General features: G+C 44.9%; 1 protein-coding gene across 1 annotated transcript in view; it reads right to left on the bottom strand.

Moving 5' to 3' along the window:
* Window positions 1–15375, bottom strand: part of LOC144761653 (cytochrome P450 4B1-like) — a gene marked incomplete at its 5' end in the record, with an annotated part of 385112 nt that overhangs the window by 297666 nt on the left and 72071 nt on the right. Inside the window, one exon of the mRNA XM_078646943.1 lies at window positions 5381–5425. Within this exon, the coding sequence (XP_078503069.1) occupies window positions 5381–5425 (45 nt within the window). The remainder of the gene's footprint in view (window positions 1–5380; window positions 5426–15375) is intronic.

The raw sequence follows: 15375 nt of genomic DNA, 5'->3' as shown, positions 1-15375 counted from the left end.
AGCATGCCATAGCACCAGGAGACTATATTCTTGTCCGGAACTTTGATCGATCAAGCCCCCTTGAGCCTCGCTGGAAGACCCCGAAATTAGTGCTTCTTACAACAAGGACCGCGCTGAAGGTGTAGGGACGCAAAGGATGGATCCACGCTCAGCATTGTAAAAGACACTTTGGACAATCTGGAACTTTGGACAATACAGACTTTGCGCCGCTTGCGCCGCTTGCGCCGCCTTTGCTAGAAAAGACTCCACAGCAGGAGTATAAATCTAAGTTAAGATCTAGTAAGTCAGACGTAGTTTAATTGTCTAAGTCCACTCGGTGGTGAATCGGTTAGACTAGATTTCTGACATGTATAAGATCACATACGAGAATAGTAAGAAGAGCAAAATGAGAGAAAAGTACTGCAAGTTATTACGCAGTAGATGTATAGTTACTTTGATCATTCTTTTTATTCTGTGCATTGTTATAATCTGTGTCAGTTTATTACTACATGTTTTCTTTCCTATTTTCTCACATATACACTCTTCCAGTAACAGCACCATAGAGCATACATTTAGTGAACTACCCCCCCATGAATTGTCATGTCGACTTGCATTGCGTAACAATACTTTTATTCGAATGTTACACCATTCTCATCAGACCAGCAATGCGACTGATTGCTGGGTATGTGGCCAACTGCCACCTTATCAAAAGGCGAAGGGAGTTCTGCCCTTCTATCCTCTATCGTTCTCACACAATGGTTCATGTGGAGCATGGTTTGCCTTAATGACCTCAATAGATAGAAAGTACATAGCTTATCCAGGTGGCTGGATATATGGAAACCTGAATAAAGTAATGAATGAAGCATGTTTTCCAGACAAAGACGGTTTTCCCCAAAGGAAGGGAACCGATCTAGAGAATGAAGAGTACGAGCAGGGAAATGCGTCCGTTAATTTTATAATGTTAAATGTTCAGCCCAAGCAAAATACAGGTCCACCGTTTATTTCAGTTCTACCAGCAAAAGGTGATTTATGTGTTAATAAGAAAGGCTCAGTACATATGGGACACAGCGAGTGTAAAGTTGTAGTAGAGTTTAATGATAAAGGACTTTCTTCTTTCAAAACATCACGCCATACCTATTTCATTTGCGGTCAGACAGCCTATGTACATCTGCCCTTAGATTGGGGTGGGACTTGTTATATAGCATTCTTATTGCCACCTGTATTCTTGGCCCCATCCCATTATCATAGAGATTCACGACTAGAACATGTTAGAGTAAGGAGAGAGACAGATGCCTCAGGGATTGATCAGACTGAAACAGCTTGGGAGCAATATACAGATTTCAACAAAGGATTCTTCTTCTTCATAGGTCCCGTCCAAAACAGTAAACTGATACGCAAGTTAACAAGGACTCTTGAGGCAGTAGTGAATGTGACTGCATCTGCCCTGGCGAACTTGACCCAGGAACAGTCTGCTATGAGACTTGTTGTTCTTCAAAATCTAGTTGTTGCGTTTTCATCCCAAATAACGCGCCATCTGTGTATGCAGCGATAACAAGGCTCCACAAGATTGCTCATGCCATACATCAAGACCCAGGCACATGGACTTGGTCCAGTTGGCTCTGGGGTGTGATATCTGCTTGGGGATGGAAAGTATTGTCCTTCCTAGGAATGATCCTACTTATGATATTTGGTTGCTGTCTCTGTCTGCAGTGTGGCCCGGCCATTTGCGGCCTGTGTGCAACTGCATGTGTTCCACATCCAAGTATACAAAGGGTTAAGGACGAACAAATGATGCTGTATGATCAACTATACGGTCTCATGAATATAGATGTATCCTAAAGGGTTACGTAGGGGACAAGGAGGGAATGAGGAAAATGAAATTTTGCCTGACCAAGATGCCCCCTACGTGTACCCTATGTTACATGTGTGTTACATGTATGTGCATGTCACCCATGCATATTTCTTCCAGTGGCCTGAATCACAAAGCCTCTGCAATCACGTCCTGCATTAGGATGCCTGTCATCAAGTTTCCCAAACGTTAAGCTAACATGAAGGCCCATGTATTTGCATTGTGCACTTTTAAATAAATCACGACAAACCCTTTTTGTGGTTCAGTCTGAGCCACTTTCTGAATTAAGCTGCAGTTACGTATCTCTGACCTCGCATACTTCTAGCTCAGCCGAAAGAAACCCAGCAAGGGTTGCCAAGATAGTATTATGAATAACAGTTATCTGCCTGCTGTACAGAGTCACATTCCTGCCCAGTGAGGAAGGTAAACAGAACCCGTCCACGGAAGATAGGGCCTAGCCTCTCTGTCTCCATTGAAGTAAATCACAGTGCTTGCATCCATAGAAAGCTCACAACCCCCACGCAATGTACGAAGAAATATATGCTTTTTCTGATTCCTAGTGACGAGCAACTTTTGCTTCAGATAATACATCCCCTGACTTAAGATATCATTAGTACCAGATGTGCTGGTCGCCTTGACACTAAAGATCTCTCTACTAGACTGAAAGTCAGCTCTCCTCCCAGTTACACGTCAATTGCACGTCATGCTCAAATTGCGTGCACAAGTAGGGCAAAGTTCCAGCCTGCCATGTAACTCCTCCTCTATGTAGCCACCCACCTATCACCCACCTGTGACTCATCAAGTGTACACCCTCATGCACGCCCACATGCTCTTATCTCTTTCTTTCATGCTCTGCCTGGAGCGCTCCTCCCTATGTACAAGGAAAAATGTATATATGTGTTGTTCTCAGTAAATAATGTTAGAAGACCCTTGCTGAACCTCAGTGGTGATGGAACAGATTCTCCCTTAACTCGAGTTATTGGAATAAAGCCCTTTAATTCGGACATCACGGACTCTGCCTCTCATTTAATGCATGATGCATGTTTATGCCTAGAAATTATGACAGGGTAATATTTTATTTACCACATTAATTTGGCGCCCGAATAGGACTATCCCTTTCCCCACGCGCCGGCGATGTAGGTCCAGCCTTTGCCCCCTTCTACAGCCGTGACGGACTCCGAAGTGCACGCAGCGGGATTTCCTGCTTACTCCCTCAGGCCCACAGAGGAGACGGACTGCGACCAGGCATCCAAACGAGGCGGTGAGGATCGCGGATCATCCCAACCAGAGCCCACCCCGTGAGAGAGCAAGGTCCGAGGTTCCGAAGGTCCACCTGTTCCAAGGCGCATGCGTAGAAGTAGAAGTATCCAGTATCAAGTTTCCGAGGCCTTCAAGTCCTGCTTCCCGGTGAGTACCACTATGGGGAATGCATAAAGTTTCAAGACGGGTTCATTTTATATGAACACGGTCAAGACGGGTCCACAGTAAAACGTGGAAACGGTAAAGACGGGTTCACGTTATTCGTGAAAACGGTAAAGACGGGTTCGTTCACACGAGCACGGTCAAGACGTGTCTCATTTTTGAGACCGGTATGGTTGTACTGTATTCCAGTGCATATAGTTTTTCAAGTACATGTTTAGTTCTCTGTATTGGTTTAGATCATGTTTGTTTTAATGTTATGATGTTTTAGTGTGAATGATTGTTGATTGTTTCAGTCTATTTTTGTGTATTGTATTTCCATTGTGTTGGTTTCAACATGCCACTGTTTTCAAAACTGCGTCAGATAGGGACCAGAAAAGGTATACTAGAAGAGTCAGTTAACATCCCGCCTAGAGACACACCTGGTCATTATATGTATAATAAGCATGGGCTAGACGCCATCTTGTTTTTAGATTTATGGGTAGACTATACAAAGGACCTGGAGGAAAAGTATAGATGGCCTATCTCAGGAACATGGGATTCAGAATGCATTATGAGAGTAGATGAAGCGCTATGGAAAAGGAAGTCAAGACCGTCTCAGAAAGATGCCATTGAATATGGCGCAAAGAGTCACATAGGAGAACAGAGAAAGAATCATGTCCCTAAAAGCTTGCCATAGCCGCAGGTTAATGAGAAGATAGTCTATGCGGCTAGCACTGTGACCGTTGTTGAATGTATTTGCCCCATGTCTGTCTGAGGGAGATCTTCCATTTACTGCCCGTAGACCTTTTTCCTGGCAAAATGGAATTAATTTGGATTGCTGCATCAGTATATTTTCTTATGGGTGCAAGTTCCAGATTTGGGAAGCCACATAAGGTGTCTTCTTCACCTGTAACATCGTGCTCCTCGATGGCAAGGATCAAAGGCTGAGTTAAGGTTTCCCGCAATTAAGACTTGGGAATCCCAGGAGTGCGGCTCTAAAAGTTTGTTGAGAGCCGCTAAAACTTCCGACTTCTTCCCCCCGCTTAAGAGAGTTGCATAGACACCTGGATATTGTAGCCAATCACTTGGTGTATCCAAATTGTCAATCCCCCTGAAGGTCGGCCTTTTCTCCGCTGGGGGCTGTAATATGGTAGTTTATGTAACCTTTACGATAAAAGGGGTTCCACTGCCAAGTTTCCTGAAAAAGGCAATTGACATGGTGCTCAATGAAGGTATTCCAGTTAGGAGATGCGACCTTTGACCTCAGCCTTGCAATGTTCCATGATATCACAGCTCACTTTGATGAAGTGAGGCAGGGTCCCGTTTGCCCATCCAACGTATTGGGTAACTTGCCTCTGGCATCCCGCTTTCCTATGTGCGGGGATGTGTTATCGGTGTATTTCTAGGCACCATGTCAGTGCCTATAAATGGAGACTGGTTACTAAGGGTAGGGGCCATATGACTTAGAGTGACAATTTTTACAATCCTATTTTAGGAGTCGAAAAAACGTTATCATCTCCTAAAGCTTGTTCATGGGAAATCATTTTTTTAAAGTATTAAACTCTAAATCAGTGTGTTGGAGACTGTAAGCAAGTTTCATACATCTGGTCCTAAATGCATAAGAAATAAAATAGTAGGGTGGGCAGTAACCTGGACATTTTATTTTTCAATCACTGCACACCCTCGAGCTCAGATATCCCTCTATTTACACTAAGTCCCAGCAGTCGCTGTGTGCATCAGCCTCAGCAGCACCTGCATTGCAGACTTTCTCTTTTATCATGCCTATGAAATAATAAGCAGTAACTGCAGGACATCACTTAAAGATGAATCCCTATGAAACCTCATCGTGACCTTTAAAAGTCAAGCTACGTGAGTACAACATTAAGTCTTCCAAAGAGTGCAACATCACATCATTACAAGTAATAGTTTAATGAAACAACATTCTTGAACATTAGATTTACTCTAAAAATCACACATTCGCAATAAAGCACAGGTAGTTAGTTCAAATTATGCAACATATTTCTAGAAACCCATCCATCAATTCCAAGCCTCCTATGGCAATGTACAATGCACCCAATCATAATTTATTTCCTGGTGTAAGTTCCTGCCATAGTATTTCATAAAGGAGTTCTGAATCGTTTCCATACGTACCGATCCAGGGAACAAAGAAATCATACACCATCGAACTCTTGGGATCTAGGAAAATAATATAACATAGCGAGGAGTGTGAGAAATAGCTTTTGGGCACACGTTTATACTATATAAAATACATGATGAAAAAATAGGTGTTTTTTCATGACGTATATATTTATATTTATGGAACAACTGTAGAAACAATTTGTGTTTTTGGGATGTGGAACAAGTTGCCAGTGACTACTTACTTGAGGTAATTAACGGCTCCACATTACACTGCCATGTTAAAGCCCCATTAAAGTGAAATTTGTATTCATTCATGTTTATCAAATGAGGTAAAGCAATCACATTCAAACTGCAGCATTTTAGAGCCGAAAAGAGGGAATACTATCAGCCTGATTCATCAAGGGGCCGTTTTGCGAGCCCCTAATAGCGAATCATAGCGATTCGCTATTGAGGACTCGCAAAACGGTATTCATGTAGGAATTGCTAAATAAATAGCGATTCCTACATGTTCTCTATTTGCGAGTAGCAATTTGCTACTCGCAAAAAAAGGAATACCTCCCCATTCATTCCTATGGGCCAAAAGGCCCATAGGAATGAATGGGGAGTATCCCTTATTTGCGAGTAGCAATTTGCTACTCGCAAATCAGATAGCGATTTTAAGGGTGCCAGGGGTGTCCAAAGGACACCCTGTAGCACCCCTAAAATGCACATTTGAACAGGTGTTGCGCACACACATGTCCAAAGGACATGTGTGTGTGTAACATGCAAAAGAAAAAAATGCACTAAAGTGCTTTTTACACTATTTACGCAATTTACCACCAAGTCAGACCTGGTGGTAAATTGAGACCAAATATTGCGATTTCGCTATTTCTATTTGGTTGATGAATTGCATTTAAGGAATCTCTATTAGAGATTCCTCAAATCCAATTCCTCGCAAATATGCGATTTCGGTAATAGAGATTTTTGCATTTGGGATGATGAATCCCAAATGCAAAAATCGCACTCGCAAAGGGCCAGATTCTCAGAATCTGGCCCTTTGCGAGCGCAAATCAGCTTGATGAATCAGGCTGTAAGTCACCTATTTCAATATATTTTCACTTTTTCGCAAAAGGTGGCAACACTGGGTGGTGCACTTTAAAAAATAACAACCATGTCAGTGGAGCAGAGTAGCTGCATGAATTATTTGCATTTTTGTTTTAATGCATGTTGGGAGTCAAACCATGGAAGAGTCGAGATTCATACCACTCCTATTGGATCCGGATTGTCAGACTAGGGCAACCTTGGCATTTTTTCGGGGCTAGGAGAAATTACAGTCACTACAGGAGGGGGGGTCTAGAGGAATCCATGTATTTGCCTACAATGACTTAGGTAGAGAAATACCTAAACCTCGCATTGTGATAAATAGTGACTGCTTTAACTTGTATGGTAAGTAGCAATTTTAATTCAATTATATTACTACAGAAACATGCTAATGGCATATTCAAAATTCACGTTATTAAATATTAAAATTGTATGAAAAAAAGAATTCAATAATATTACTATAAAAATACCTATTTCAATCCACATTGGGTGGCATTATACACTTGATGGCAATGACAAATGTTATCATGATACAAAGTGCTTTTAGAAAGGCCCCATAAAGAATTCATCAGTGTTGGACCTGGCCCTTTTGGCAGGTTCACCCCGAAACTTTTTGCTTTTTCCTAGCCTGTTTCTGGAACCTGGTGTTAATGATTTTAGGTCTTGGCGCACTTTTTCACTGTGGTACAGTGTAAAGTGCGTGAGCTCTCTGTGTATGTGTGGTGAGTGAGCTGCCCTCCCATAGGAATGAATGGGGAATATGTATGCCCAGGGTACTTCCTGATGTGTGGGGAGTGCAGGGTCGAGTTTGATATGTGCGAACTCGTGAGATTGAATGCTGCGAAATGGTGTATGCGGCATGATTGTGTCTAGTCTAGAAGTGCCACTTTGAGAAGTTGGTATATTTGTGTAATTTGTGCCTGGCGTGTTATTGGCTGGTGAGCCTGGCCCAGAGTGCCTGGGCCTGATTGTGGATTGACTGTCTGGTTTGAGGGTGACAGGGGCTGCAGAGCCCCCAGGAGGTTGTCTGGGTCAGCCCGTGGATGAAAGGCAGCATCTGCTGCCAAGGAAGTGGGTGGAGATAGCACCTGATAGTGAATGAGGCTGTGCCTGCCTGCCACAATGCTGGCTCCACCTCCCCGCTGGGCGACTGTCACCTCTGTCCCTGATACTGACAGGACTTCCCTATAACCAGTTCTAGCTGGTTCTCACACTGCCTGCACAAGGACTTCAAAGACTGTTCTGTGTATAAGAAGGGGCTGTGTCCCCTTCCAAAATGTTCTTGTTTTTGGACTTGAATCCTGCCAGGGGCGTGCTGCTGCTAGGGCTCAGGGGAAGGCTTGCCTCCCTGAGCCCTGCCCAGCCCCTGGATACCCTGGACGCTGGAGGACTCTTCTTTGTTGAGCTGTTTTGCTCCCCCTTTATTCCTCCAGGACTGATGGGACCTTTTCTGATTGATGCTAATTTTGCCAGGACCTTGGGTAGTATGGTAACGCTGTAGTTTACTTTTAAAACCATGCTATCCTGGTAGGCGCTTTTATTTTCCTCTGGGAGCGCTGTTTAACTCTTACAGCGCTGGGCGCTGTTGCTGCCTTATGCCCACTTATATTGCTAATTACGGGTGCCACCCCGTTTATGGTGCCCTAGGCGGGTGCTCAACCTGCTCCTGTGGTTATTTTTCGCACCGAGGGTGCCCGCCCCTCGGTGCTGCCCCCGTAAAGAAATTACTGCCGCAGTCGCGGCAAAACAGGAAGTCCGGCCCACGCCCGCCTGACTGTGGGCGGGGCCGGGAAGGAGTCACTTCCGCATCACCCTGCCTGGGGGAAGCCTTGCCGTTGTTGCCGGTCTCCCGTAGGAAGAGGGAGACCAGGGTTGCTGGATGCTGCCCGCCGCGACGAGAGGCAGCGTGGAGCTGCTGTCCCGCCGCACGCCGAAGAGCCCGCGAGGGGCCCCGCCAGAGCAGCCGGTGAGTAAAACAGGCTGGGGCGGGCTCCGTAGGGGCTACGGCTGGTGCAGGGGACGGGTGCACCGTGTTGGCACAGAGTCAGGGCGGCCCCGGTTGGCAGCGGGTCGCCCCAATGTTGTCTAGAGCCATGAGAAGGCTCCGGTGGCCATTTGTGGTTAGAGGGGGCGTCAGGGCACATTGCCGGTGCCCCCCCCTCCTGCCAGTGAGATAGTTGTTCAGAGCCTGCGGGGCTCAAGGGGCATTTGCAGTTCGAGCCCTGAGCAGCTCCATGGCCCCACAATGTTTAGAGCCCGCAAGGCTCCCCAGAGAGGCTCGAGGGGGCATTTCTTTGTTTCGTGCCACAAGAGGCTCTGTGGGCATTCCTTCTTGTAGAGCCCTGAGAGGCTCCCTGCCCCCCTTGTTGTTTTGCGAGCCCAGAAGAGGGCTCTTAGGGGGCAAAGTTAGTGTCAGAGCCTGTGTGGCTCCAACGTTCTGCGCATGTGTGGTGTCCAGAGCCTGTGTGGCTCCCAGATGGCGCAGCTTTGGTTCTAGGGCCAGTGAGGGCCCTGGCGCAGTTTTGATTCCCAGCTGCTTAGTAATTAGTGGGCAGCTGCACAGTTTAGGTCTTGGGATGTTCCCAGGTGCCCAGCAAGTAGTGGGCACCTGCCACGTTTAGGCCCCTGACATTGAGACACAGGGCGTCCTAGCCGCAACAAGGCCAGTTGGCCTATTGACTGCCACGGGTGGTGGCTTATGTAGGTTTTGCGCAATTGTATGGTTATTGCACCTCTGAATGTGATTTCTTGCATCATGTGTTATTTCTGCACCTCTGAATGTTTTTAGGCATCATGTGATTTTTGCACTATTGTATTGTTCTGGTACCTCTGAATGTATTTTCATTGCATCATGTGCTTTGTTCTTAACACCGCTGAATGTGTAGGTTTAGGCATCATGTGTTTCCCTTTACTACTCCTCTGAATGTATATTTATGCATCATGGGTAATGTGTTCTTTCCTAGACCCCTAAACGCTGTGTGATACTTAGGTGGTTGTCCGTACACCTCTGAATGTTTTAGGCATCATGTGTTTTCCTTTACTACTCCTCTGAATGTATATTTATGCATCATGGGTAATGTGTTCTTGTTTATACCCCTAAATGCTGTGTGATACTTAGGTGGTTGTTCTTTTTGATACAGGTGGTCCTAGTGAGGTCCTGGTCCCCTGCGTGACATTCTCCTAAGGTGGTTAGGGTTGCGTAGGTGGTACTTACCTGTTACCAGTAGATACTGGTTGTGATTTATAACTGTTATTTTATATCCTTTTATTCTAATTTCTGACAGTATTTCTATTTCTAAAAGTGTTGATTCTGACAGTGGCCCATGTGGCCCTGTCCTGTAAATAATCCCTTATGAATATTGCCCGTGCCAGTTGGCACAATGTACATGTGTGATTTCTATCTAATGTGTTTTGACAATACAGAAGTTATTTTCATATAACCTTGTGTGGAGTTCCTTTTGTGGTGTGCCTAGGATGTTGTTGCTGTTGTGTGCTGGCGCAAATGCTTTACACATTGCCTCTGAGTTTAGCCTCACTGCTCGTGCCAAGCTACCAAGGGGGAGAGCAGGGGTTATCTTGGCGTGTGACTTCCTTGCCCTGACTAGAATGGTGGTTTCTGCCTGGCTTTGGCGTCAGCCTTAGCCTACCAGAAATAGCCAGTTCTAACAATCAGGGAAAATGTACAATTAAAGCAAAGATGACACCAGTATACACAGGGGATTAAAGTTCATTTAGCTTTTGTTGCGGTTTGTTTATTTGTCTAAAAAATGTGATCGTCAGCATATTTAGTCTTATATTACTCCTACTTAAACAAGCTATTGCTGCTTATCGACAAGTCTGCACTCCTGGTGTGATGAAAGACTGCCATACAAATTGTGTTGCTCTGTTAAGAAAGTTGTGCAAATGCAAATAATGTGCATAATGGTGTCTTGAAATTGATTGCAGCCTCTACAGGATTTATTAATTTCTTTTGTATGGATTTTTGTACAAAGGTCCGGAGTTGGGCAATCACCCATTTAGAGGATGCATTGTTTCAATTTTTTTGTGGAATGAATAGGTGAAGTTTAGGTATTCTTAATGTGCTAAAGTCTCATAGGATTGGATGGTTATCCATGAATGGGCACACTTTTTAAGAAGATTTTAGCAATCCAATTGCGCACGCTCACACATTATTTTGTTAACATATTCTTTAAAGAGTTTGGAAGTTCCCACAATTCATTTATTTATAAAGTCTCTGTTGTGGACTGTAAATAGTCACTGTATGGATCCATCTTTCAGTTATTTAAAAGGTTTTATATAGCGCGTACATGACCCCTGGGAGTATCTGAGCGCTTTACAATTTAGCACTCACGAATGGTACAGGAGGTAGTAACAATAAACCAACAAATCAACATACAATCATAACAGTCGAATAGTAAACAATGGTGAGAAGAGCGTGCCCTAGAATGCTTGGGAAGCTGGGGTCCGAGGACAGAAATATCTTCATCATTAGCACTGTAACATTCTTTTTGAAGAAGCAGTAAAGGGATTCAGTCAGGTTTCAGAGGGGCAAGGAATCTCTCATTCTCAGGGCGATACCTGAGAAAATGTGTTTGTATGTTTTCTTTTAATGGAATGTTTATGGCTTTAGCAGTAAGGTGCTGACACTCCTAGAGTGTCTAGATCCAACAGAGAGCTCAAGGTTTTGTGCGAGGTATAATGGGGGTATTGAAATGTAAGGCTTTGTTAGTCATGCATGCAATTTTTTGTTTTAATCTTTCTACATAAGGGAGCCAATTGAGGGATTGTTGCTGAGAAGTGATATGATTGTTTCTTTTTGAGCGTGTGACGAGCCTAGAGGCAGAGTTGAGGGTGGCCGTTAAAGGAGCCATCTTATATCTAGAAAGACCGCAGAGGCTTGCGCTTCCATAATCCAGCTTATAAATCACTAGGGCTTGCACCGTAGCCTTGAAGTCATTGGGGGGAAGGAAAGGTTTTATTTTCATTAAGATGCTCAATTGGAAGTTTGCTCCTTTTTAATGAGAGCACCTATGTTCAAACTCTTATCTAGCATTATTCACACTGAGCTTGTGGAATCAATGATGAGTGGCATGCAATTAAGAGCTGTTAGTTGATTCATCCATTCTTCGATGATGGGTGACTGTTTAGCTGGGTGTTTAAGAAATGTCATTTTAAGCATGTTTGATTTAAGGTGATACAAGATAGGTCAGTGATGTGTACATAATACCATAGGGCAAACATAGAGCAGGCAGTAAGAAGCAGAACAGAAGGGACCTGGTGAGTGAAGGTAATACAGTAAAGATAAGTAAGTAAAATAAAAAATAACATCATTGAGCTAACATAAACCAGAGCAATAAGGTGCAAAACAGGAGCGAACTGTAGAGACATGGTAACGACAAATTGATTGATTAGGTTGACTAGTTTGATGCCATGTACGGATGTTCTCAGGGCATCATAGGTATGTGTTTGAGTGAATTTTGCCATAAGAATGCATTTTACTTCCAATTTGAAAGATGCAGTGGAGGGGTTCAGTCTTATTTCTGGGGGAAGGTCTTTCCAAATCCTGGGCGCCATTCCAGAGAAGGATTGTTTGTATGTTTTTTTCTTGTTGAATCTTTGTGGCTTCAGTAGGAGGTTTTCCGCACTTCTTGTGGTTGTCATCCCACCGAATATTGTGAGTTTCTGTATGAGATACCTAGGAGCATTGTGATGTATGGCCCTATGCGTCATGCACACTATTTTCAGGTGAATTCTGGCTTCAAATGGCAGCCAGTTTAGAGATTTAAGGTCAAGGGAGATGTGGGCCCTTCTTTTTGAGCCAGTGATGAGTCTCGCTGCCGCATTAGTAGAGCCTCTTAGGGGAGCCGTAGTAGCTTTGGGGAGATCGCATAGCGAGACACTTCCATAGTCCAGCTGAGGTAGAACTAGAGCTTGAACCACCATCTTGAAGTCTTTGGCCGGTAGGATGGGTTTCAGCTTCCTCAGTGTATTTTCAGGTGAATTCTGGCTTCAAATGGCATTAGTAGAGCCTCTTAGGGGAGCCGTAGAAGGTTTGGGGAGACCGCATAGCGAGAAACTTCCACAGTCCAGCTGAGGTAGAACCAGAGCTTGAACCACCATCTTGAAGTCTTTGGCCGGTAGGAAGGGTTTCAGCTTCCTCAGTGTATTAATCTGAAAGTTTGCTCCCTTTGTTGCGTTACAAATGTTTTCCTGCATATTGAAGTTGCAATGAAGTGTAATACCCAATGATTTTACTGAATCCACAATGGTTGGTTGAATGTTGAGTGCTGTAAGGTGTTTGATCCAATCATGCATTATGGGGACTTTGGCAGGTGGGGCAATTAGGAAGAATTCAGCTTTTGAGGGATTCAATTTGAGGTGATTCTCTACCAGCCATGTTTGGGTGGTCTTAAGGGTAGTGTTAAGCAAATTAATGTCTTCAAGAGTGTTGATCTTAAGGTAGAGTTGGGTATCGTAAGGGTACATGTGGAATTGCACGTTGGATGCTTGTAGCAGATCGGTGAGTAGTTTCATGAATAAGTTAAAACGTGTTGGTAAAAGCGAGGAACCTTGTGGTACTCCAATCGTAACTGGAACGGGTTTAGATAGAGTGTTGTTGACCTTAAATTAATCAGTTAAGCACAGATAGGCCCATTCTGTGGTTCAACAGATCTATCAAGTTCTTGTGTTTGACCGTATCGAAGGCTGATGAGAGGTCTAGCAGGATAAGAAGGCATGTTCCGTTTTGATCAAGTATTTGGAGAGCATCATCAATGATGTGTGTCATGTCTGATTCTGTGCTGTGGTCTGCTCGGAAGCTGGACTGATGTTTGTTGAGAAGGTTGAAGCGATCAATATGTTTTGTCAGTTGGTGAACACATTTTTCCAAAGGTTTGGGCAGGGTGGGAATATTGGAGATAGGACGGTAGTTGTTTAGGTCCGTGGGGTCAGCTGTGGGTTTCTTAAGGAATGGGAGAGACCTACCCCACCTTAAGGGAGTCAGGGATGCAACCTTGTAGGAGTGAACTGTTGATGATTTTGGTCCAGAGAGGGAGAAGCAATGGGGTAAGTTCTTTAACTGCATTTGCAGGCAGAGGGTGGGTGAGGTGAGTGGCAGGCTTCAGGGCATTGAGAAACTTGCCAATAGCGTCTTCAGAATAGGTGTAAAAGGATGACCATACCGCGTCATTTTTTAAAACAAACTATGAAGGTGTTTGTTGTGCTGCACTTGTGGGTAGAGGAGCGGTTTTGATGTGCTGACAAGAGTGAGAAATTAGGTCATTGAGGAGATCTTTCTTGATGTTCTCTGTCTTTAGATTAAAGAAGGTAGAGAATTCTTCACATGTGGGTTGTGGATGAGTTAGGTCTTGAGGACGTTGAGGTGCGTCCTTAGATTGGGTTTTGATTAATTCAAAGAGTTTTTTTAGTGGATTTCTTGCTTGGTCAAGTTGGTGACTGAAGAAGTCTGCATTGGTGCGCTTGGTCTTTCGGTAGTAAGCATTTCTCTTTCTTTTTAGAGTCATGAGGAGCTTGGCGGATGGGACCGATCTTCAGTTGCGTTCAGCAGTTCTGAGAGAACATCTATCATCGTAAAGTGGACCATTGAACCAGGGTTTAGAGTCTTTCGTGGAAACTCTCTTTAGTTGAAGGGGAGCAAATTTGTTAATTATTGAAGTCATAGAGTTGAGATGATGGTTGGTGAGATCATGTACGTTGGAGGCACCAGCAGGGGGCAAAAGTAGATTGTGGCTGGAAGCGGGTAACATGTTTGGGTTGAGTTTTTTCCAGTCTATTGTCCATACTTTAGGTTTTGTGGATTGAGCCGAGTTGAGTTTAACTGTTTCCCGGTGGCTTCACTCAGCCTCTCATCCTTCTGAGGTTGATAACAGGAGTACCATTGAGGTGGGTAACAATAATACATCTGTTATTCAGTGCCAAGATACTCTTTAATATGCTGCTGGGGCCCTTCGGCTCCTTGGCCCTTTGGTGCCTACTGCCGTACGTCCCTTGAACTCCTGCTCTCATCCGTTCTTGGTCATCCTCTCTTTCAGAGGTGTTGCTGTTCTTGTCATGGGTGCTGCATGGTCGGGCCTGGTTTGTTCCTGGATGTGTGCCCGCCAGTTAATTCCTGGTGCTGTGGGCTACCTGTGGTGAGGGGCTGGCGGCTCGGTGGACTACTGCGTCTACTGCAGTAGCCTGTGTTCGTCCTCTTGGTCACAGGTTCCCATCCCGGAGGGCCCGCTCTGCCTTTCATCTTTCTCAGGTTGATGTTGGTCCTTCTTGCTTTGCATTCTGATCCTTTCCGTGTGGGCGCCATTGGGGGTGCTTGTCATTTGCTTGTCATCCTCTTCTTGCCTGGTCCTTCTCCTCAATGTCCTTGGCTGCCACTCTTTGGGGTGGGGTTCCGGCTCCATTCCCTGGTTTGCCTTGGGGTCTGGTGCTGCCTTGGCATGCAGCCTCCCGTCACCCGGTGGGCTTTTTAATGTCGCCCTTGGGGTTGTTTGGCGGGCCATCGTCCTGCGCAGGCCTCTGTTCCCATTGGGTTTGGTCCAACTTCTCTGCCCGACTTGCTCGGTCGGTTGCACAAGTAAGTCTTTCTCTCAGGGTTGACTTGTGTCTCTTGTTCTCAGGGTCGTGGGATTGTGCCCCTTTTTGGTTGGTATTGGCCTTCCTGCTTCCAGATGTCTCTCTTCCCTTAGTCATTCGTGGTCGTTCCACTCAGTGTGTGTCTTCCTCCTGGGCTTCTCTCTAGGGGCCTCCTTGATGGTACTTTGTGCTTTGGCATCTTCGGCCTCCCCCCGTGTCTTCTACTATTTCTTTGTGGTTGGAAGTGGGTCTTCTGGAGTTTTGGGTCCGCCGTCTTTGCAGGTGTTCACTGGTTGTGATTGTCCACATTGTTTTTTCATTGGCATCCTGGAAGTCTGTTT

The sequence above is a fragment of the Lissotriton helveticus genome, chromosome 6 (assembly GCF_964261635.1).
Source record: "Lissotriton helveticus chromosome 6, aLisHel1.1, whole genome shotgun sequence".
NCBI lineage: Eukaryota > Metazoa > Chordata > Amphibia > Caudata > Salamandridae > Lissotriton > Lissotriton helveticus.
Note: the sequence above shows the minus strand (reverse complement) of the source record. Positions and strands in the feature narration are given on the sequence as shown.